Source organism: Montipora capricornis, chromosome 7 (genome assembly GCF_036669925.1).
Source record: "Montipora capricornis isolate CH-2021 chromosome 7, ASM3666992v2, whole genome shotgun sequence".
NCBI classification, from domain to species: Eukaryota; Metazoa; Cnidaria; class Anthozoa; order Scleractinia; family Acroporidae; genus Montipora; species Montipora capricornis.
The window spans coordinates 43,991,030-44,015,225 of NC_090889.1; the positions used below are offsets into that span (position 1 = coordinate 43,991,030).

General features: G+C 39.1%; 2 protein-coding genes across 3 annotated transcripts in view; one reads left to right on the forward strand and one right to left on the reverse strand.

The window, feature by feature from the left end:
* LOC138057252 (CXXC-type zinc finger protein 1-like) overlaps window positions 1-14,887 on the reverse strand; it is a 29,041-nt gene extending 14,154 nt beyond the window's left edge. Inside the window, exons 1-10 of the mRNA XM_068903294.1 lie at window positions 14,836-14,887; window positions 12,822-12,917; window positions 12,418-12,488; window positions 10,514-10,614; window positions 9,741-9,850; window positions 8,493-8,579; window positions 6,886-6,960; window positions 5,625-5,711; window positions 4,538-4,603; window positions 154-359 (exon numbers count right to left, since the gene is read on the reverse strand). Of these exons, the coding sequence (XP_068759395.1) occupies window positions 154-359; window positions 4,538-4,603; window positions 5,625-5,711; window positions 6,886-6,960; window positions 8,493-8,579; window positions 9,741-9,850; window positions 10,514-10,614; window positions 12,418-12,488; window positions 12,822-12,917; window positions 14,836-14,868 (932 nt within the window). The 5' untranslated portion in view covers window positions 14,869-14,887. The remainder of the gene's footprint in view (window positions 1-153; window positions 360-4,537; window positions 4,604-5,624; window positions 5,712-6,885; window positions 6,961-8,492; window positions 8,580-9,740; window positions 9,851-10,513; window positions 10,615-12,417; window positions 12,489-12,821; window positions 12,918-14,835) is intronic.
* Window positions 14,888-14,937: 50 nt separating this feature from the next.
* The window catches only part of LOC138057257 (RNA-binding protein 5-like), a 62,553-nt gene continuing 53,294 nt past the window's right edge, over window positions 14,938-24,196 (forward strand). For both annotated transcript variants that reach the window (XM_068903298.1, XM_068903300.1), the window contains exons 1-10: window positions 14,938-15,035; window positions 15,339-15,462; window positions 15,955-16,522; window positions 16,894-17,064; window positions 17,990-18,056; window positions 19,659-19,732; window positions 20,309-20,407; window positions 21,037-21,109; window positions 22,945-22,989; window positions 23,804-23,847. In XM_068903298.1, the coding sequence (XP_068759399.1) occupies window positions 15,431-15,462; window positions 15,955-16,522; window positions 16,894-17,064; window positions 17,990-18,056; window positions 19,659-19,732; window positions 20,309-20,407; window positions 21,037-21,109; window positions 22,945-22,989; window positions 23,804-23,847 (1,173 nt within the window). In that variant the 5' untranslated portion in view covers window positions 14,938-15,035; window positions 15,339-15,430. The remainder of the gene's footprint in view (window positions 15,036-15,338; window positions 15,463-15,954; window positions 16,523-16,893; window positions 17,065-17,989; window positions 18,057-19,658; window positions 19,733-20,308; window positions 20,408-21,036; window positions 21,110-22,944; window positions 22,990-23,803; window positions 23,848-24,196) is intronic.

Here is a 24,196-nt window from a genome sequence, read left to right on the forward strand (position 1 = left end):
GCTTCCTTTCCCAGCATGCCTTATTACCTCAGAGATATAATAAATATCTTCCCGACTAACCTCGTTATCTCAGTCCGTACTGTAAGTTACAGATCCTCGTACTGTAACTCAAAGTACGGACCTTCAACTCGGTTTGTAAGAGGCATTCTTTACCTGACTGCTAGCTGTATTCCACACTCATCGCTACAATACTTAGAGCCAACGCGAGCTGCATTGGCGCATCCTGGACCATAGCACTGACGGGGAACTTCATCCTTCTCTTTTTCCTCGGCATAGTCAATGGACATTCTTGTCTTCTCCTCATTAGATGAGATTCTTTTCCGTTTGCGTGGCCTCTCACTGGGTTGTCTTAGTCTCTCCTGAAAAATATTTTGCCATTTGCATTGCTCAGGGCTGTCAAAAAAGGCCAGTGCTTTGTTTAAAATCAACCCTCACCATTCTAATACATGCAACTGTATTGAAGGATGCTTTTCATTTGACAGCACTCACCGGCCACACCGGGCATTCGGAAGAACTAACTCTATAAAGTAGTATTGGAAATCGTATGAACGTGCCTGCATTTCGTGATTTATGGGCACGAGCAATGTTTTGAAAGAGCATTTTAGAGCGGTTTTCAATTGAGTGTCGAAAATAAAAAGATAATAACTTTGGTTTTACATTACTTCACTCAGTGATTGGTTCAAAGTTCTCGCGCCACTTTTTCAACCAATCAGAAGTAAAACCAAAACCAATCGCGGCTCATGCGTGCACATTTTCCCGCGCTTTGTGTCGGCTACGTGTAATTACTTCGAGTTTTGATTGGTTTGCTGGATTGTCTCCGTCCTTCTTGATTGCCCAAAGCGGTAAATGACCCTTTTACCACGGGAAAGTGCATTTGGTGCGTGTGACCGACATTTCCCAAGGTAATTTTCCTGTGGTAAATTTCCATGGATACGTCAAAAAGATCAAACGAAGCGGTCATGACATTTAACGTGGTAAGTTGGAACGGTGTTTTGATGGCCGGGGTACAAGAGCCAATCACGATGCTGATAATGTTGTGATTAAATTTCCTGCCTATGGATTGCGTGAGATTTATTTTTGCCTCGGTAATATTCGTAACGTGTGACCGCTGGTTAACACGGTATACTAAAACCCAAGTATGAGGCACCGCGGGATAATTTACATGGGAAATGTCATTTACCACGGTGTGTGTAAACCGCACCTACTATACACTCAACAAAATCACTCCATCGCTTTGTTTCCATAGCAACGTCCGTATTGCACTCAGACTCTATAACCACTTTTGCATTCTGTAACATATTTAAGCATACGTCATTGACAGGTCTGGCCAGCCAATTCTGACAAAAGGACAGTACCCAAAGATTCTGCACTTCCATGTGAATGGGGTTTCAATAGAACTTGATGTTGGTGGCAGCTGGTTTGAGTGCAGTGACCAACTGTATCAACAAGGGGCCTTATTTCCCATTTCTCTAGCGGTGTCTGGGGGCATGCCATTTTTTAAAAGTATGCTCCCGAACGCCACATCTCAAAAGCAAAATTGACGACCATGTTCAGACGACTTCATGTTGTCGTTGTCTAAATGATTTGTAAACTTAGGTCTGAAAGAATTTGTCTTCATTTTTTCAATTTAGGAAAAAAGTTGCTGGCTTCTCTGAGTGGAGTGGCCAGTTCTTTTCATTGGTTGTCACTACAACAGTTGGCCAACTGTTGGTCGATTGTCGGTTGACTCTTGGCCGACGTGTCAGTCAGTGTGTCAGCCAAGACATTGGTTGGGATTGGATTAGCCTTCGTAGCAAGCGTTTTCTTGGAAAAAGAAAAAGACCAAGGTTTAGGCTTTTCGACGTCTTGACCGAATAAAAAAATGGGTCGAGAGCCCCAATTTTTGCTCGATCAAAAGATCGAAAAGAACCCCACGGAAAGGCAGAGATCTCGTGTATATACCCACCATGAGTCCCCGAGTCATCCACATTCATCTACCTTCATCTATATCAATTCACCTTCATCCATATGTATTTATCATCATCCGTATTAATCTACCTTCACTCATGGTTACTTACCTTCAATCACGTTCCTTAATAACCCTCATATACCTTCATGTACCTTAAATCAATGGCATGTTCATTTACCATCACTTACCTTCATTCACGTTCAGTTACCTTAATATACCTTCATCTAACTTCACTCGCGTTCATCTACCTTCAGCTTTCACGTTCATTTACCTTCATCTACCTTCATTCACGTTTTCGCGTTCATTTCCCTTAATATACCTTCATTCGCGTTCATTACCTTCAGCAATCGTCATCTACCTTCAATTGCGTTCATTTACCTTCAGCTACCTTCTTCGCGTTCATTTCCCTTAATATCCCTTCATTCGCGTTCATTACCTTCAGCAACCGTCATCTACCTTCAATTGCGTTCATTTACCTTCATCTACCTTCATTCACGTTCATTTAACTTCTTCGCGTTCATTTCCCTTAACATACCTTCATTCGCGTTCATTACCTTCAGCCACCGTCAGCTACCTTCAATTGCGTTCATTTACCTTCATCTACCTTCTATCCCGTTCATTTACCTTCTATGGCGTTCATTTACCTTCATCTACCTTCATTCTCGTTCATTTACCTTCAGCTACCTTCAGCTACCTTCATTCACGTTCATTTACCTTCAGCTACCTTCATTCACGTTCATTTACCTTCAGCTACCTTCTTCGCGTTCATTTCCCTTAACATACCTTCATTCGCGTTCATTACCTTCAGCCACCGTCACCTACCTTCAATTGCGTTCATTTACCTTCATCTACCTTCATTCACGTTCATTTACCTTCTTCGCGTTCATTTCCCTTAATATACCCTCACTCGCGTTCATTACCTTCAGCTACCCTCAGCTACCTTCAATTGCGTTCATTTACCTTCATCTACCTTCATTCACGTTCATTTACCTTCTTCGCGTTCATTTCCCTTAATATCCCTTCATTCGCGTTCATTACCTTCAGCAACCGTCATCTACCTTCAACTGCGTTCATTTACCTTCATCTACCTTCATTCACGTTCATTTAACTTCTTCGCGTTCATTTCCCTTAATATACCCTCACTCGCGTTCATTACCTTCAGCTACCCTCAGCTACCTTCAATTGCGTTCATTTACCTTCATCTACCTTCATTCACGTTCATTTACCTTCTTCGCGTTCATTTCCCTTAATATCCCTTCATTCGCGTTCATTACCTTCAGCAATCGTCATCTACCTTCAATTGCGTTCATTTACCTTAATCTACCTTCAGTCACGTTCATTTACCTTCAGCTACCTTCTTCGCGTTCATTTCCCTTAATATACCTTCATTCGCGTTCATTACCTTCAGCAATCGTCATCTACCTTCAATTGCGTTCATTTACCTTCATCTACCTTCAATTGCGTTCATTTACCTTCAGCTACCTTCTTCGCGTTCATTTCCCTTAATATCCCTTCATTCGCGTTCATTACCTTCAGCAATCGTCATCTACCTTCAATTGCGTTCATTTACCTTAATCTACCTTCAGTCACGTTCATTTACCTTCAGCTACCTTCTTCGCGTTCATTTCCCTTAATATACCTTCATTCGCGTTCATTACCTTCAGCCACCGTCAGCTACCTTCAATTGCGTTCATTTACCTTCATCTACCTTCATTCACGTTCATTTAACTTCTTCGCGTTCATTTCCCTTAATATACCCTCACTCGCGTTCATTACCTTCAGCTACCTTCAGCTACCTTCATTCACGTTCATTTACCTTCATCTACCTTCATTCACGTTCATTTACCTTCAGCTAATGTACCTTCAGCTACCTTCTTCGCGTTCATTTCCCTTAATATACCTTCATTCGCGTTCATTACCTTCAGCCACCGTCAGCTACCTTCAATTGCGTTCATTTACCTTCATCTACCTTCATTCACGTTCATTTACCTTCAGCTACCTTCAGCTACCTTCATTCACGTTCATTTACCTTCAGCTACCGTCAACCTTCAATTGCGTTCATTTACCTTCATCTACCTTCATTCACGTTCATTTACCTTCAGCTACCTTCAGCTACCTTCATTCACGTTCATTTACCTTCAGCTACCGTCAGCGACCTTAAAAATTGCGTTCATTTACCTTCATCTACCTTCATTCACGTTCATTTACCTTCAGCTACCTTCAGCTACCGTCATTCACGTTCATTTACCTTCAGCCACCGTCACCTACCTTCAATTGCGTTCATTTACCTTCATCTACCTTCATTCACGTTCATTTACCTTCAGCTACCGTCAGCTACCTTCAAAATTGCGTTCATTTACCTTCATCTACCTTCACTTACGTCCATTTACCTTCATCAACATGTACGTGGTGGGTATTTACATGAGGTCTTTCCCCACTGAAACACTTGCTACGCAGACTAGGATTGGCTTCCTACCAATAACGTTGTTTCTGCCCTCAAACTCCTTTGCTAACTTATTTTTGCATTAACATGTAATTGCAATAAAAAAGGATAAGCAAGACTTGTAACAGCCTTGTTAAGTTACAAACCTTTCTACCCTCAGATTTGGCATGCTTCATTTTCACTGCTCTTCTTTGCTTTCTGGGTGTAAGATTCTATGTCATAAAAGATACATCAAGACTGTTTTCAGCAAGGGCAAACCCGAACATCAAACACCTCACATTCATTTAATTCTTAACGGTCATGAAGGACCATAAAGGATTCCTTGTACGTTACCCAAAAGGATACAATTTATTACTATATTGCCAGGTAAAATAGTTATGACTTGACAGGTCTATGAGAAAGAGCATTGCATTGAAAGGGATGCGTTTTTACAGGTCCTCACACTTGACACATTGTGCTAACCATGGCCTGGTGGTGTAATGGACCTGGAAATTTCCTCAGAGTCCAAGGGCTCATGTTTTCTTTATGAAAAAAAGGACTTTATACAAGACTTAACAGGGCGCCTGCCGAGCGAATAGATTAAATTGTTCAGAGGATCACTTATAACGTGCGCTTCGAATACATACATTTCTTTCATTCACTGCATTTTGAGTCCTTTCACAGGAACAAATGAGCCCAACAAATTGAGCTGCTCCCAACTGTGTGGCTTCATAGCTCAGTTACGGTATTTGAGCATTGTAAGTAGTGCTTAGTGTTTTGTATATTTTGTGTATTGTTTATTGAAAGTAGTGTAAATACTGTTTTGTAGCTTAAGTTTCTTATTGTCAATAATGTAAGTGCAGTTGAATAAGTGAAGTAAGTAATTTGTAAGCTATGCTCTTTGTGTTGAATAAATGTAATTGTTGGGAATTTCAAAAAAAAATAAAAAATTTTGAGCATTGCCCCGGCATCACAGAGGTCATGGGTTTAAATCCTGTTAAAGCAACCTGAATTTTTAAGGTGTCTTTAAGAGGCACTTTCTTAAATTGTCCACGGAAGTTTGAGTTTCACTTCTCCCTTTCGTTCAAAAATACAACCATTGATAAAAAAGAAATTTTATTATAAAATTAAGAAAACATAATGTGAGAAAGAAATAATGACAACTTAAAATCAAGAAATAAAAGAAAAATTAAACACAACATTTAACCACTGCAAACAGAAAACTATTTTTGAAGAATAGTTTTTGCTTTGTACCTCGACATCGAAAAAAGGGTCCCCCTCCCTTCTAGCTTCTTCTTCCTTCAACATGTCTCTGTATATTGTACCTCCTCTCAAAAGGACCTGGTAAATAACAACAGGAATGGCTACAGTAAAAACTCAGAGCTATGTAGACCAAGATATAAAATGAAAGTTGAAAGTTCCTCTTGTATTGGCAAATCTGCAATACATGTTCATGTAAGAAAGGGGCCAATATCTCATATAACAACAATCTTTAACTAATGCACTCACAATAAAAAATATTATTAGTATAGGTAATCACATTTTTTCACGTATATTATTACACCGGAAAAAAACTAATAAAAGTAATAGGACTACCGTAAGTGGAATACAATTCAGGGAATAATCAGGCAAGTAATTTCAAAATCGCATGCTTGGCCGATTTGAAATTATGAGCATAATTACCCATGAATTGTATGACACAAAGTCCAATTACTAATTAATTGTAACTGTAACTAAATGCGAGGATAAAAGATCTTTGAATACCTTGTTTTGCAAACAGTAAGAAAACAGAAACAGCAAGAAAAACCCCATCCAAGTACATATGATTGATGTGCAAATGGTGCAGGTGTCCAATAATTACAATTTATTAGTATTTCTGGCATCCAATTTGGAGTTGTTTAAATTGTTATTTGCACATATGACATAACTCAAGATGGCCCTGGCTTAAAAAGCTGACGAACGAAAAAACTAAAATTTGCAAAAGCTCACCCTATGCACAGGATACCCAAGGTTAGAAACGCTGACCTAATAATAAGCCTTTTCCAAGTTCATGTTTGCCTCCTCCTTCAAGCGAGTCTAAGTGCAAAGGTTTTGTAGTGGTAATTAGTTGTACTTTACATGTGATTGAAAACTAATTTTCAATTAACAATAACTTTGCACTTAAACTCGCCTTGAAGAGGAAGCAGACATGAACTTGGAAATGGCCTATTATTATAATTTGTTGGAAACAGGAACCAAATGCACAGACTTAAAGGGACACTTCAAGCCGGAGATCAAAGTTGGGCATGCATCTAATTTTTACATGCCGGTAAGTGACATCCTTTTGCAATGACTTATAGATGTAACATTCACTAATCGTTCACGACATGACACCCAACAGCAATACAGAATTGAGTTTATGTGTACATGTACTGTACATGTATTTGGGAAGCCCCAGTACAAGTCACAGTGAATGCATGCATAAATGAACCATTTAAAAAAAAGAAAAGAAAGGAATGAAGAACAGAGGTCTCACTCTTGATTTGACAAGGCACTGGCGCAAGCGGCATTTCTGTCTCATTTTGTTTGGCCCACCAAACTTCTTCATATCCTACAAAAAAATCAAGTAACCAGTATGTGATGCAAGCTTACGGTCCATCATAAACTATTCAATTTATCAATACAATAATTGCAGCTATTCATCTGTCACATGTATGTGGTCATGCAAACACCTGTAAAAGGCCTTCAAGGCCTTATTAGTAACCTTACATCATGGTTACCAAGACGGTCATCATCATCATCATCACTACTATCATAGATATATCACATATACATAGCCATCGCTGAAGGCGCAGTGGCCTCATGGTTAGTGTGCTCGACTCCGGATCGAGTGGTCCGGGTTCGGGTCCTGGCCGGGGACATTGTGTTGTGTTCTTGGGCAAGACACGGTGCCTCTCTCCACCCAGGTGTATAAATGGGTACCAGCAAATTTAATGCTAGGGGGTAACCCTGGGATGGATTGGCATCCCATCCAGGGGGGAGCAGAAATACTCCTAGTCACTTCATGCCATGGAAATCAGGATAAGCTCCGGCCTAATGGGCCTTCTGGCTCGTATGCAGAGACTTTACCTTTTACCTTACATAGCCATCGCCATTATCATCCTCCTCCTCATCAAAATGTTTGTTTAATATCCAAGAGTTCTTCCATTTTATTCAGTCAGTAGATCCATGAATTTATTAAGTCAGTCAGTCAGTTAAGGCAGTGGATCTGCCAGCAAATCATTTCATCCAGTCAGTCAGTCAGTCAGTCAATCAATCAGTCAATCAATCTGTTTAACAAATAGATTCCATGTTGCCGTGCGTCTGTTCAGTAATAGATCACAGATAACGTCAAAATGTGGTAACAACAAAAAAGCAGCACACGAGGCAATAGGCGAGGTGAAAGGAACTTTATTTAAGTGTCTAATCTTCTAGCGCCGTAGGGCACTAATTGGGAACACTGTAAATTGAAATTAACAAGTTAACGCAAATCAAATGAAATTTTGGTTTTTTTGAGAGGGGAGAACCGGAGTACCTGGAAAAAAACCTCTCAGTGCAGAGTAGAGAACCAACAAACTCAACCCACATATGACACCGAGTCTGGGAATCGAACCCGGGCCACATTGGTGGAAGGCGAGTGCTCTCACCACTGCTCCATCCCTGCATCCCATTTTGACGCCTTCTGTCATCTATTACTGAAAAGACCTACAGCAAAATGGAATCTATTTGTTTTATATACGTGTAATAAAGAATTAAACTTTATTCGCATAAAAGCGGATGTTGATGTCAATTGGCATCTGTCCTCTAATAGATCATAGGCAAGAACCAATCAAAATGTGAGAATAACTTGGGTATTTTATGAAAGTCAGTTTGTGGGTCATGCAGTTGGACATTGGTCAGTCAGTCAGTCAGTCAGTCAATCAGTCAGCCCACTAGTTTTCAGCTCAGCCTGCCAACAAGACAGCCTGTCAGTCAGCCAGCCATTCGTTACAGTCAGCCAAATCTCAGTCAGTCAATGATTTAAACAGCCAATCAGTCATTTGCATGTATCCCTTAGTTCCATAATCATTAGAGCTGAGACCCAACTGTAGCAGTTTATAATACCTTGCAAAAGTCACACTGGCCACAGTCTTCCATGGTAAGACAAGCGACACATTCTCCACATGTTCGTCTTGACCTCTTCCGATCACTCTGAAAGTAAAATGGTGGTAATTAAAATCCAACATACAATTACATACTTAAATTATTGACCACTTCCTAAAGTGGCTTTTCACGGAAAGTGACAAAAACAATCAATGAAACAACAGAACAGAACAACAACCATACTTCAATCATGTCCAGTGATCTTCTTCAGGGCGACTAACTAACCGTTAATGTACAACGCTTTTGAAATTGCTGAATTGCCAAAGCAACGTGTGCACACTGATACGCTTTTTAAATTGATATTGCTCTCAGACTATTTGGTTTGTGTCCAAGGATGAAGTAAAAGGCACATCAAAATGTAATAGCAATCGCTGCCAAATTTGTGATTTGCTATGCGTGGGAAGAACTTTTGGCCGTAGATCCACTGGAAAGGAATTCAGCATAAATTATGACTTGAACTGCAACTCAATGTGATCTATCTCATTACTTGTAGGAAATGTGGCATTCAGTATGTTCAATCCTCTATCACAAATTTTAGGTTAAGTTTTCACAATCACAGGAGTAGGATCAATGCACATTTTAGATTGTGTTTGGAAAATAAGAGTAATGATTATTTTCTTTACCAACAGTTTCATAGTCTGGGACACTTAGGTTTAAAACATGTGAGTATATAGTTGATAGACAGGGTCAAGGGAGAGAAAGAGTTGCGTGACAAGGAAGGACAATGGATGTACAAATTGGGAACATTGAAGCCACAGGGACTGAATGAGGATGGTGGTTTCTATGCCCAGAACAGAAAGACGTGCATGGGTGCACACAGGAGATAATGTAACATTTTTCCGTTAGACTTTTAAAATGGTAGTCATTTCAGTGCATGCACGTCGGCTTGGCAATACAGCAATTTAAAAAGCATTGTACATGTATGTTAATGGTTAGTTAGTCACCCCGCAGAAGATCTCTGAATTTGATTGAAATATAAGTGGATAAAAAGGAAACGGTGTTTTTAGTGTTTGTTATTGCTAGAGCAGCTGCATTTTTTTGTTTATCAGTGTGAAAGGGGCCTGTTTTCAAGTCATGGCTCTTCATCTAGGGGCTGGCTGCCAATTGCATTCTAAGCTCCTGAATGTCTCAGGCACCCAATTGCAATCAGCAACATTGTGGTTAATAGGGCTCATCTGCAAAGATTTAAACAACAGTCACATATCTCACTTCATCTTTGCTCATTTTCTGTTTCTCCTTTTTCCCTGAGTTTACCATCTCTGTCCTTTCTGGTTTTGATTTTTTGGTTCGATACTTTATGAAAAGATCTGTATCACTATCTGAAAAGAGACAAACATTTATAATTACTAATTTTGCAAATTTCTTTATCATCGCAACCTGTGTCTAAGAAGGAAAGAATCCTGTCTGCTTGTGTTGAAACAGTCATTTTTTTCAATGTGAATTGTATGAGTCAAAGTAAAAGACCATTTTTGTCCTGCAAGTGCAGTTGCCATCATTCTTTCCCTGTTGTAAAAGTGCCGTGAAGTGATAGTGTGGAGCACGCAGAGGAACTACAATGTAGGCTACTAACTTATGAGCAATACTGGCTAATGACACAGATGAGCAGATGTCAAACCCTGCATGAATGATGTTGAAGAAGACGAAAAGGAAGAAGAAGGAAAAGGAAAAGAAGAAGAAGAAGAAGAAGAAGAAGAAGAAGAAGAAGAAGAAGAAGAAGGAGAAGGAGAAGAAGGAGAAGAAGAAGGAGAAGAAGAAGGAGGAGAAGAAGAAGAAGAAGAAGAAGAAGAAGAAGAAGAAGAACAAGAACAAGAAGAAGAACAAGAAGAAGAACAAGAACAAGAAGAAGGGTAAAGAGGTACTTCTAATAATGTGGTGCATGATGCATCTTATCATGTACCTGTGCTGGCACGTAGTTATTACAGTTCAATTACACATTGCAATAAAAAGTTATTTTTTAAGACAACAAAAGGTAACCAGCCAACCTAAACACTGTATGCAATAATACTGCTTGATGTCCTTTGCTTCCATCTTGGTGATACCAATACAATCCCCATGAAACCATTCATCACATTTATCGCAACAGCTGTAAAACAAAGGAAGTGCTAATTAAGTACACTGTGCATGACATGATTGCCATGAATGATTACACTACAATAATATTTTGAAATTCTTAACTCATGAGGTGTGACAAGTGAAAGAAATGGAGTACTAAAACAATAATTATAGAATGAGTTTATGTTTGTGGGCATAAAAATTAATATGTTTTGGGCCTGACTCAGACCCATTTTAGCCCGGGTCACTACGTGACGGTTAAAATGAGCTCTGAGGAGGGCCCAAAACATATTTATGCCCAAGAACATAAACTGTATTACTGTTATTATCACTCTGGAGGTCATTAAGAAATACAAACTTTTTAAAAGACAACAAAACAGTCTAGAACAATCACGCGGGTGTTTACACAGTGTCTGACGTTTGCAGACTGCAGACTGCCTACAAATAGCACTGATAAACATTATTTAAGTCTAAGCACCCATTTCAAATAGCGCTGATAAACATTATTTAAGTCTAAGAACCCGTAATTGTAATTTAGGGTTAGTCTGCAGTCTGCAAATGTCAGACACCGGTGTTTAGAAGTTGAAAGGCTTTTATTTTCCCTCAATGAAAATAAAACATCAAGCAAAGCTGGCAAGAAATTACAAAATCTTGCCATTTGGGTTTTCAAAAATTTTAAGAGAAGAAAGGAAAGTTCCATAAAGTGTATTTGTAAGTGCTGAAATTAATATTATTGCACAATTTCATACTAAAATGTATTTTAGCCCACCAAATTCTCCATTTTAGCCCCCAAAAATGTGCCAAAAATGCCCTAGAAAGTGATAATAATTAACCCATTGACTCCCAGGGGTTCCCCATGGACGAGTAAAATCGTCTGGTGCTAGACAGAGTAAAAGACTAAGTCTGGCCGGTTTAGACCAGTTTGGACATCAAAGGGTTAATACATGTTCATCATAGTGTATGTACAGAACAGAAAGAGGAGAGAGATGGCTTATGCCTGAGGCAGTCAGAGTGGCTTTATTAATGATGGTAGGGATGATGGAAGAGACAAAGTATAGGGTTAGTTGACGTTTTACTTCCCAAAAGTGCGTGTACACTGTAGCAATGGAATGCCTTCAGTAAGGGCCAACAGGATATGAAAAGCATTGGCTACTTTTTTCCTTTAATAATTGATGAAAATAATTATTAATGCTTTCTTCTAGGAAGATTAACAAGAGGCAGGGACTTAGTGTTCATTAGCCACAAATACTGCAGTCTGAAATTGGAAACTCATTTTTGCACTCAATGTTGTATTGTCAGTAAAATATGAAGGTTGCTATATAGAGGATATTACACGGTGGCGAGAAGATATGAATTTTATGTTCGAGTGGCAAGAACAATATCTCACGAGTGAGGGAAGCAAACGAGTGAGATATTGTTCTTGCCACGAGAACATAAAATTCATATCTTCGAGCCAACGTGTAATGTTCTTTTTATTATATGGAGACTAAATATTGATAAATTCCGATTTCATTGTGTTTCAAAGTAGTCAAGTTTTACAAATACGGCTGCGCTTTATAAAAAAGGCCGGAAAAAAAAAGGCGGGAATCGTGACGTCATTGAACGATACGACACTCACAAAGGTGACATACGGAAAATAGGCCACTCGGGTCCCGGATGTAGTGGCGTATGGAATCTACGAGTGGTTTAGTTCCCAGTAAAACACTCTCCTCCATATACATGTAATAATAATCATTATACGATGATGATGACGATGAAGACTTTATGAACACTGACAATGCAACCAGGAAGGTACACATGTAGGATGCACCAATCACTTTTGTCAAAATCTTACATCATGAAGCGGCTGGTATCACTTGTTTGGCAGATACAGTAGGTGACATCATCTTTCTTTGTCTTCTCTTCCTGCATTCAAAAGAAACAAGCACAATGCAAATTCAAGGACTGACCATTAGACTGGCAAAATTTACGGCCGGTATTTTTTACAGGCCAAAGGTCACAGGTCATTGTTTTACCAATATAGAAAGTATCCTGAGCATTCATAAAAGCTAACCTTAGGCCAAAAAACTGTTCTTTAGGCCTAATTAGACCTGAGGTTAGCTTTTATGAATGTGTAGGAAATTTTCTATATTGGTAAAACAATGACCTTTGACCGGTGACCTGTGACCTGTAAAAAATACCAGCCGCAAAATTCAATGATCCAATCTGGTTATACAGTTATGTAATGTTCTGATTCACCTTTGCAGCTTCCGCCTTCTCTTGTGAGGCCAATAAGTAATTGACCTTTGCTTGTCTTTCAGGCAAGTTGTTAAATATACGAGCTACCTCTTTGTGCTGTAAATTTAAATGCAGTTTAACAAAATTAACAACAAAGTGTGGTAGTGGTCTTGCTCAGTTGATCATCTTAGAGAGGTCATCAGTGTTTGACAAAGGCGCACGCCCGTTCAGTCGTCTAACCATGTGGCAATTCATCACACATTTTGCCAGCAACTTTGTGCCATGCTTGTCCAGTTGGACTTTTGCATCCCCCCCTCCCTTCCAAACTTCCACTGTACAATGTATATCAGACTGAGTGTGACCAGTCCCTGGGTTCCAGGGATTGCTGGTTACTGGATGATTCTAGGAGCATAATAGATTGATTCTAGAAGCATAATATTTTCATTTCCCTCCCCCCCCCCCCCCACCTCTAACAATGGGCCGTATGGTATGGTGCTTTTTTGTAAGGGGAAGTACATGTACGAAACTTTTTCTGACAAGTCATTTTGTCAGCGCTTTGATATTTGATCTTTGGATTGTTCCAACTGGTTTGCCTCCGGCAAGTTGGGATTGTTAAAAAAAAAAGTTGTTCTGTTCACAGTTCAGAGATATTAGCTACTAGCTACTCTAAAAATCCAAGGGTACATGTAAATAAGGATACTTACTTTCCAAGGTGGGCCGGGGGGAATTCTTAATGCATTGATCTCAACCATTGGAAGTGTGGATTTTTGATGGAATGGACAAAAGCTATAGTTTTGTTCTGAAAAAGTTTTGCTATAATGGAGCAACTACAGAATACAGGGCCATTTTTGAAGCCGTAATTGAATTTGCCAGTCAAATTAGATGTTTAAAGGACTAGTATAAGATATATCTTTGAGTGGCTCGATGGCTCGGCAGCTCGTCAGTCAAATTGAATTTTTAAAGAACTAGTTAGGTGTATCTTTGAGTGGCAGGCTTGGTGGCTTATCAGTCAAATTTGATTTTTAAAGAACAAGTAAGTTGTATCTTTGAATGGCTCAATGGGTCGTCAGTCAAATTGGGTTTTCAAAGAATGCTACACAGCAAACTTTTGCATGTAGGACTGCTTTGACCTAATCACTGAAACAGCACTTAGGCATAATCAGTACGAGTGCTATATTTGTCACACAATCTGGTAAAAAGTGTAGTAAACCAAACCGTAAATTGAAAGCTAAAATTTTAAGAGTGCTCAGGCCAGATCACTGAAACGAGCGCTTAGGCCGCTGGGTCACATTATCTTCAATTTGACTCGATTGTGACGAGCCCTCAATTCACATCCAGTCATTCTTCTAGACTGGCGAACTACTGAGCCACTCTATCAATCTAACATGACCCGTAAGTGATGAGCTGTCGAGCCAGATACACCCATTCTTCTTGAGTGGCGGGCTGCCGAGACACTCTACCTGACATGATCCGTAAGTGATGAGCCATCAAGCAGCAAATATACAATCTCTTCAGTCTTGACTGGCGAGTGGCCGAGCCGCACTAACATATATCCCTAAGTGGCCCTATAGTTTACATGACACCGGAGACAGCGCGTCACCCACGCTTATTCCCTCAAAATTTCATGAAAATTACATGACGGGTGGCTTACATCATACTTAAAAAAAAAGGACGAAAAACAAACATTTTATAAAAGCAAACCATTCTTGAACAAGTGCGTAGGCTTAAATTAAACAGTGTATATCAGTGCTACAAACCCACAAATGGTCAATTTTGCATGCTTTGGAACGTTTTGGCTTGGGTGACGTGCTGTCTCTAGTCGCTTCACTGTAGTTTAGCCGCTATATGATTTTACAGAACATGCAACTTTCCTTCTTCCGATAAAATGTATAAAATTCCTTCTACCGATAAAATGTTCCTTCTACCGATAAAATGTATGTCACCTCATAAAAGTTGAACACAGATAATACGGGAAAAGTGAATGTCCTCAAACGGAGAAGAATGTACTCGAAAAATCCCCTTTTTCGTACCATACCTTCAAACCATCATCCTTTACGTCGTCCGCCATCTTGTTTTTATTTTGGAACATGCGCAAGAAACCAGCTTTGTAACCAGTCAAATTATCTTTGTAACCACCCACTGCTACCCCCTTGAATTTCGCTAAACCCTCGTGTGCCGTGAAAATATTATGGTTTCGGGTTGAAATTCTGCTACAGTTTCCTGCTAAACTTGAAGGTTTGTATTCACTTGAGGTGGAATTGCAGACAAATGTATCAACAAACTCTTTATTTGCAGGCTTTGAGCTCAGAGTGGTTTAGGACCGACATTTAAGTTGGGAGCATGAAAGCACGGAGAGCTAGAGTTGATCGCCCAGCGTCGGGGTGGACGTGTACCTCCGCGGACTCTTTCTTTCGCAACCTTTTTTCGTCGGATTCGTGTCCTTTGTGTCCTCGTCTAAGGTTCTGTTGGCCGCAGTGAACCGCGACATCTACGCCAGATCTTTTTACTGAGCAGTTTTGATTTATCCTCATATTGCAGGTCACGCACAGTGGCTCGAACAAGAGTTCTAGGTTGTTCTTCGTCTATCGAGGGATCCATCGCCTCAATTTTTTAGATCAGACGCTTGCAAAATGGACGAAAGGCGGCAAGACACCGCTGAAAGGTTCTGAACTTTATATCTATCTGATTCGTGTTGCTTTTAGGTTTCATGTAGAGAAGACAAGTCGAAATAATTTAAAGTTCTTTCACAAGGTCCTTTTACTGTAAACACATCGCTAGAAATAATACCTGGCCGATTGTGATGGATTCGTATTTTGGCTGGCAAGGGGTGTTCACTCATTTTGCCCACATGTAAAAGTGCTGAAAGAGCACCAAGCATTGTGCTTCATCAACAAATTTGGTGTGGTAAAAACAAAAACCAAGTTCTGACCAGCACAAACTTTTGGTGAGAAATTTGCTTGTCTGGATAATGCTGCCTTTGAGCTCAGAAATTTCCATTATGTGCCATCAGTGCTCTGTACACTGTAAGTAACTGGGTGTCGAAAAGATCAGAAAGTCAAAGATTGTTTGTGTATTCCCAAGGTGAGTAAAGTCATTAAAACAATATTTCATTAATACTTATGGCTTGCATCCTTGGTTTGAAATACTGATGCAGGATTACAGAGCCTTCCAGTGATCTGCGACGAAGTTCAGACTACAGAAGCAGTTACTCCACTCAGGATGGGAAAGACCGTGATCTAGAACGCAACATTGGCCGTGAGTTGAGTCGATTTAGGGATGGAAGGACAGACTCACGAGACGAGAGGCGAAGAAGTCCAGAATCAAGGCGGAGGGATGGGCCTGACCCATTTGGTCGTGATAGAGATTATTGCAGAGAAAGAGAACGTGGAAGAGATGTTGGCAGAAGCCGTGATAGTGACTGTGGAAAAGATAGAAATGGAAGAGATCGCGACAGAGAGAGGCATAGGTCTCGTGATAGTGATCGCTATGAACGTGACAGAGAAGATCGGCACAAAGATCGTTACAACCGAAATAGTGATGATGAGTTTGACCGGGAAAGAGATTTTCGGAGATCACGTGACAGAGACTACGACAAAGATAGAGATCGTGAGAGAGGACATGAGAGGGATCGCGACTGGGACTACGACAACAAGGATCGTGCAGGATATAGTAAAGAATGGAACAGACCAAGGAGTGATACAGACGATCATCACCATGATGAAGTTGTACAAATTTTCCTTGTTTTTTACTGTCATTGTTTAATTTGTAAATTTAGACTTTTACTTTTTGGCATTCAGTTTTATTTGCAAGAAAAAATCAATTTCAGTAGCTTGATGAAGGAAGTGCATGTTGATCTTTAGTGGTTTCCCTAGCCCTCTTGATACTAACATTTTCAAGGTTTTGTTGTTAAATCAAGGAAAAGAACTTTACATCATTTTTTTACAAGTTCCTTTTTTGTAACTCTCATACGCACACATGCGGTTTCTCAAGTCAAACAGTTCCATTACAACCAATAAATATACTTAATTTTTTATCTTCAATAAGATTAAATAAATAACACTATTTTTAAGTAATCAATATTGTTCATGAACAGCATGATCGCAGTGATCGTGATAGAGATTTGGAGGACAGGGAATATTCCCGCAGTAGACACCATCGACGAGACAGGGATGGTGATGACAGAAAGTGGATGGACAGTCAACAAGATGAACCAACATCTGTGGTCATATTACATGGATTGGACAAGGACTTCAAAGAAGAGGATGTAAGTTGATGAGATGTTAATAAAAGAAAATAATAATACAGTTTGAATTATATAAAATGAATATTAGACGGATTACCACAATATTATTAGATGAGCAACTTCGAATCAAAGTATGTGTAAGTAGAAATTCACAGGCAGATTTAAGATTTAAATGTTGGCATGCAAAGACAATAAATACACCACCACCAACTTCTCAAAATCAAGTTTGGTTTAAAGTACATGTATGCAGATTTCACGAGCAGATGCAGACACGCAAATACAATAATACACCACCGCCAACCGCATTTTGACCTAAAACTTTAGGGTCAAGTGTTATGTTTTGAAGCGCGAGTGTCTTCATAAACATGTTAATCTTAAGAAAGTTTTTTTTATGCAGACACTTAACATTTTTTCGAACTGTCTCGTGAGACGAAAGTCTCGTCTCCAGAGACAAGACTCTCATCTCAAGAGGCGAGAGACTTGTCTCATGAGACGATACACTTGTCTCGCGAGATGAGACTCGTCTTGCACGTGGGTGGTAACTTACTTTTGAGCGGTACTGTAGATTAGGTGAGATTAAGCCTAAAAGATCCTGGCTTGAACGGGTTTGGAATCCATGGCCATGTGATTGCACTGTACTTGCTTTACCAATCCCAATTGAGCTATTTTGCCAGCTGAGAGCTCATCATTTGTGGGTTCAATTTGCTCATGTGTTTGAATTCAGTTGATGCTTGCATATTTTCAGCCTTGCTTGCATTGCTACAGTAAGTTGCTCATGAATGTAACTGTGATCAATGATCCATCTACTGTAACTTTCATTTTCATGTTCGTTTACCGGTTCGATTAAACATGATCATACACTGTATTTTGTACAATACATTTCACTCAAAATGTCCACATAACTAATCTTGACTGAATTAAGAATATTATTCTATTTTGAATTTAGATGATTGAAGCTCTTCAGAGAGATGGCACAGAGTTTTTGGATATTAGAATTGTTCGGCACAGATCTGGTAAAAATTAGTATTTGTGTAGATTAAGTACAACTTGTTTATTTCATATGAAATAATTTTGTGGTGTGATCTAGGGAAGATCTTGAATATAGAGTGTTACCATATGACGTCACGGCTGCCATGTTGGTGTTCCAACACAAAGGAATGGCGGCCATGATGATGTACCAAATTAATCCTCTGGGAATTTAACTCTATTTTTATGCAAATAGTTTCGTTTGTTTCAGTATTCAAATATGGCTGCTGGTCACGAGAGTAGAAACGCTCTATACTGTATTTACTCGTGTATAAGATGACCTTTTAAGACCAAAAAATCAGTCCAAGAATTGCCCTTGACTTATACTAGAGTGATACAAATAAAGCTGGTTGGTAGCCCTAGATTTAGAAGTTAGCATAACAATTGCCTATAAAAATCTGCATAATAACCAACTTTCTAGCTTTCCAAAACAAGTTCTGATTGTGTTTGTGTACATGTTTGATCAGCTCGCCTGGGCATTTCGTTGTCAACTATACTCCACTCAGCACACCAAGGTGTGACTTCAACCACTGCACGTGCAGGAAGAACAGTATTTTGGCCAGGCATCACCGCAGCCATCAGAGCCTTGTGTGAGAACTGCAACCACATGGGACCCTCGCAACCCACAACTCTTTCAGTCTTTACTTTCACCATCTGCATGTTGCCAGAGTAATGACTGCCAAAGACTTAGGGGGAGATAGAGCATAATCCTTTTGACCTCAGCTAAGATAAGAAAGTGGGAATCGGTTGGCCCGTGTTTGTTACGTGCAACGCATTTCGCCTTCTTGTCATTCTGTGTGCATCTGACACGACTTATCTGTGTTAACACCTACATGTATTAAACCAATGTCCTTGCGAAATGGATGGACTCCTGTTTACACTGAAGAAGGAATTGTTTCGTACATTAATGGAAACCCGGAGCTACAATGTACATGTAATAAATCTGTATATTTGGTGCAGGTCATAGACAAAAGTTACTGTAGAAGTGATTCTTGCACTTAATTAAGTGGACAATTTAAGCATGTGACTGTTGTAGACACCTGAGCAATAACTGAGTTGGCTTCAACAGCATTTGAACCTGTGACTTCTGACGAATAAAAGTGGGGTGGGTTCAAGTGGAATCCACCTTAATTTTTGAGCTGTCTATAACAGGCAATACCTGGTAATTATTGGTTAAATTGTCCAGTTACAATTTAAGTGCGAGCATCACTTCCTTTTGTAATGTACATGTTATTGCATAAATCTTAACATTGGTTACAAGAGTCCAAAAGTTCAACCAACTCAAAATCTTTATTTTAGAATAAGTTGCAGGCAGGTTGTATGGAAAAGTCTTACAGCATTCATACATGTACCTTTACTTCTGAGTCAGTATTTCATCATCATTGTCATTTAACATCCATATTTTCCCATTGGGGTAGGACGGACGATGACTGTACTCCACATCTGTCGATCTTGTACCATACATGTATATTCCTGTATTCCCAATAAATATTGTATTCATATCCTCTGTCACCCACCAGCTCCACTTTTTCTTAGGCCTTCCTACCGGCTGTCTCAATATTTATTTCTCAAAATACTTTTTATATCAGGTGATTCTAGAGGATTTGGCTTTTTGGAATTCAAAAGTGTCTTTGAAGCCAGAGAGTGGAAAGAGCGACACAGGGTATGTTTTAAGCAGTTTAATTAATAGATGATTCATTTCATTTTCAGTATCATTTCATTCGTTGATTCGTTCATCACAGGAACATTTGAACCCACAGAAATAACCAGCTCCCAACATCAGTGGCTTCATAGCTCAGTTGGCACCGGCATCAAGAGGTCACGAGGACAAACCCCGTTGAAGTCCTGAATTTTTCAGGCTTCTCTATGCAATTGCTAAAATTGTGTTCATACACTGTACATGTAACTGTGAGGATCATCGCTTCACTTGATTGAATATTTTATTGCAAGAGTACACAATAAATAATTGTATATACAGTGTTTTTTTCTCTCACTTTAAATGGCTGGTTGACATTTTTGCTAGTGTACTGTATTTGAATTTAGCTGAGGTTGCTGTTTTTGTGCAGTGTTTCCAGCGTGTATGGTTGACTTACGTCATATTTACAATGTTACCAACTTGACCAATTTATAAATATTGACCAACATATGCGTAGTACAGGATGTGCAGTGCAATACTGAGGGATCACCTTAATAGGCGGAGGCTGTTCTAACACTTGTTCCTTTTGCTACATCCATGTAGGGTCGATATTATGTTCGTGGACACACAGTGTGCATCGACTATAGTCGCCCAAGAACAGCTGCAAATGCAGTTATTGAAAAAGACTGGATATGTAGCAAGGTGGGATACATGAGTACTATTGGAAAAATTAAAAGGATTTATAAGTAAATTGTTCATGATAAAATAATTTATGAAGAATCATTATTATATTGGGTAATTGATATGTGTACTTTTACAGTACTTGTTAGAAAATTTTTTCTCTGGCATCTGTTGATGTAAGTGTTGTTGAATGAAAACTGGATGTCAAAATAATGTTGCCTCCAAATTTTGTTTCCAATGACTAGGGCCTGTATTAGTTCATTGCATACCAGTAAATTAGCCCATTGACTCCCAGGGGCTCCCCATTGACGAGTAAAATCGTCTGGCGTTAGACGGAGTAAGTCTGGCCAGTTTAGACCGGTTTGGACGTCAAAGGGTTATAGTATGTTCAATTTTTTTTTTTTTGCATGAAATTTTTGAAGGCTCAAAATTAATGCAAGTTTGTGTGAGATTATTATTTTTGACAAAAACCAGAACAATTTTGTAATATAATAACTGTCAACAAAATTATGCAGTGTATCTCAAATCTGAGTTTTCAGATCTGTTGCACCGGAGTTATTTGCTGATTAGTGAATTTTAATTCTTGCGGTCTTGGCCATAACGTTTTTAAAAACAAGTTTTACTGTACAGTTTACATTTTCAATTTACAGTGTGGAGGCCAGAACTTTTCTTCTAAAAGACGTCTCAGTTGCTTTAAATGTGGAGCACCAAAGGATGTATCAGGTTTGCTTCTGATTAATATTAACCCATTGACTCCTGGGGGTTCCCCATTGACAAGTAAAATCGTGTGGCGTTGAACAGAGTATGGTAACATTGCAGCGAGATTATGCTACAATTATGCTATCTTGAGATTGAAAGAAATCTCAAGGCAAGAAACAAAATAATTTTGTCATTTCTTCATTTGTTTGAGTAAAAAGAGCAGCAAAGTGGCAACTGCCAACCCTTTTATTTCGAAAGAGCGAAGATGAAAACAAGTCGCAAATTTGCGACTTTTCCAGATATTTGAGTCACAAAGGGAAAATATTCAGTTGCAAATGTGACTGTCTTGGTTGCAACTTCAAGCCCTGAGTTGACAAGTAAAATTGTCTGGCATTAGGCAGAGTAAAATCTGTCAAGTCTCACTCCCAGGAGTCAATGGGTTAATAAGATTAATATCATGTAGATCACATGCAGTAGTTTTAATCTCAAAAGGGGTATACCCAAGCCATATTTTTTTAGTTCTCTATTATAGTTCTCTAATGTTCAATACATGTGGAGGGAAAAAACTGTGGGCACATGACTTTGTGGAGCCTGCAGACCAGCAGGATGGGTTGTCCATCCAAGACCCAGATAAACAACCAAGCTCCTCAGGAGTTCTAGTGGCACAGTGGGGAGAGAGTAGGGAGTTTAAGAAAGCACGGTGGCTACGGAGACAAAAACGTCACTTCAAACTATTAGTTTGATGTTTCCATCTTGTTTATGTTGTACAATATGGGCGAAGTATGGTACAACCAGATTGGTACATACGCATTTGAAGCAAAGAGAGAGAAGGAAAGAATGATTCACTGTTGTTTGTCCACTTTGTCATCAAAACCTGAAAATGGTCATTTTTACAGTGTTGTTTTGAAGAGCATGAGAGAGAAATGTACTAAAATGTATGCCGCTCGTGCTGCAAGATCATTTTTTCCTCTTTTAACCAATACTATTACTGTTTTTTGGCATTGTCATGGCCATAGCCATTGTCATTTCTTAAACTCCCTAGTGTACGATCACTCAAGCAAACGATGCCACATAACAAACAACTTACTAACCTCGCTTTCAAGGGACCGTGCTGGGGAATATTGGCCGTCAGTCATTTTTGTACGGACTTCACACACACTGCCACAACCTGAGCCCAATATTCCCCAGAATGACCTTGCACTTGGTTAGTACTTAAAGTTACAGTCAAAATGGATCAAGCGTTCCTCAGACGAGCAGATTAATGAGTTCATTGTTGCAAATTTGATTTCAGTAATCATTTCAATAATCTGATTGTCAGATGGATAATGCAAAATTCAAATCAAGCTTTAGTTCAAAACTAGAATTTTGATTGGAATATTGCTGGCTTCTGGTGCCAGGCTGGCGTCAGAATTTCACAGGTTTACTGATTTGCATAATCTGTCAAACAACGGTCATTTCACTCTAGCAACATTACATGTACCTTTCTGTAATCTTACCAGTTTTCAACATAGAAATGAATTTAAAAAGAAAGTTAAATCACTCTTGTTATGATGTTGGCAGATAAAGCAAATTGGTACACCTGTCAAATTCTCACGCCAGCCTGGCACTGGAAACGATCAATAATCCAATCAAAATTAGAGTTTTGAACTGAGGATTGATTTGAATTTTGCATCATTCATCCAACGACCAGATTATTGAAACGATTGCTGAAATCAAAGTTTTAATAAGGAACTCGTGAATCCTCTTGTCAGAGGAACGCTTGAGCTGTTTTGACTGTAGTATTATTATCAAAGTGGAAGTGAAATGTGATAAAAATCCGTTCTAAAAACTCATGTTTATCTGTTGTTTTGTACATTTAGATCTCATAGATGACAAAGACCTTCTGACCAATAACCCATGTAAAGGTACAAGCAGGCTTTTTTTAATTCATAATGCATTTTTTCTGTTCAGCTTCAAGCTATTGCCCAGATCTCTGCCTCCTGTTGTTTTACTACAACTACAGTAGGTGTCTGGGAAGTTGTCTGAAACAATTCGGGGGGACATCTTTAAATCCTCTGCTGAAAAACATTGCTACATGTATCAGATGGAGTGATTCCTTGCATTGTATTTGCTTAGAGGAGGCCACCGATCAATTTGAACCATTTCAAGGAGGCTTGAACCACTTTCAACACTATAAAGAAACTGTACCATTACTAGCATTGACTCTACAACACTCTATCACCAAACAGCTTTCTTAAAGTTTTAAACAGCATAACCATACTTACTTCTGTATAAGTCGACCTTTCATGACCTAAAACTCAGCCCAAAAAATTGCCCTCGACTTACACTCAAGTCAATGATACAGTAGCCCTAGAACTCATCAGATAATTAGCATAACAATTGCCTGTTAAAATCTGCTTTACAAAACAAGTTACGATTACGTTCGCTTTTAAGGAGTTTGGCTCAGCATTTCATTGTCAACAGGAAAGTTTGGAGTAATTAAAGGGTCTTGAAAAAGTTATTGGGATATTTTTCAAGTTAATGACAACTGACCTGAACAGTAGCCTTTTTTGCTCAGAATCATCTTAATTGGTAACAGAATTCATTAGTACTAAAAAAGTCATGACTGTGCACTTACCTCTCTTACTGTAATTTCAAAATTTTGGTAAACACCTCAAAATGCTGTGATATGGGCTGCCTTGATTGGCAAGTAATAGTGTATTTTTCTGTTTGTTTTAGTGTTAATTCTGAAAGGGCTGGATACCATAACTCATGACGAAACGGTAAGAAAGGCTTTTTGTGTGTGATGTACTGTATTTTAGTGGCCATCGTGCAATGGGGTTCTAATACATTATTATTATTATTATTATTATTATTATTATTATTATTATTATAATAAGCTGAGCTCAGGCCCGTGAAGTGTACCAGCGGAGCACCATGCATAATATTTTTTGGGAAATCTATTCATGCGAGAAATTTTGGTTATGATGTCATGTATGCCCGCCCGCACAGATTGTTGGGGTGGAGGTGGGGAAGCTGGAGAGCCTCTGGGGACAGGAGTGTTTGGACAATTTTCCTTGTCAGGAAATCACATGGCAGTGTTGTATTTGGCAACGTGCGTTTTTGAGACGT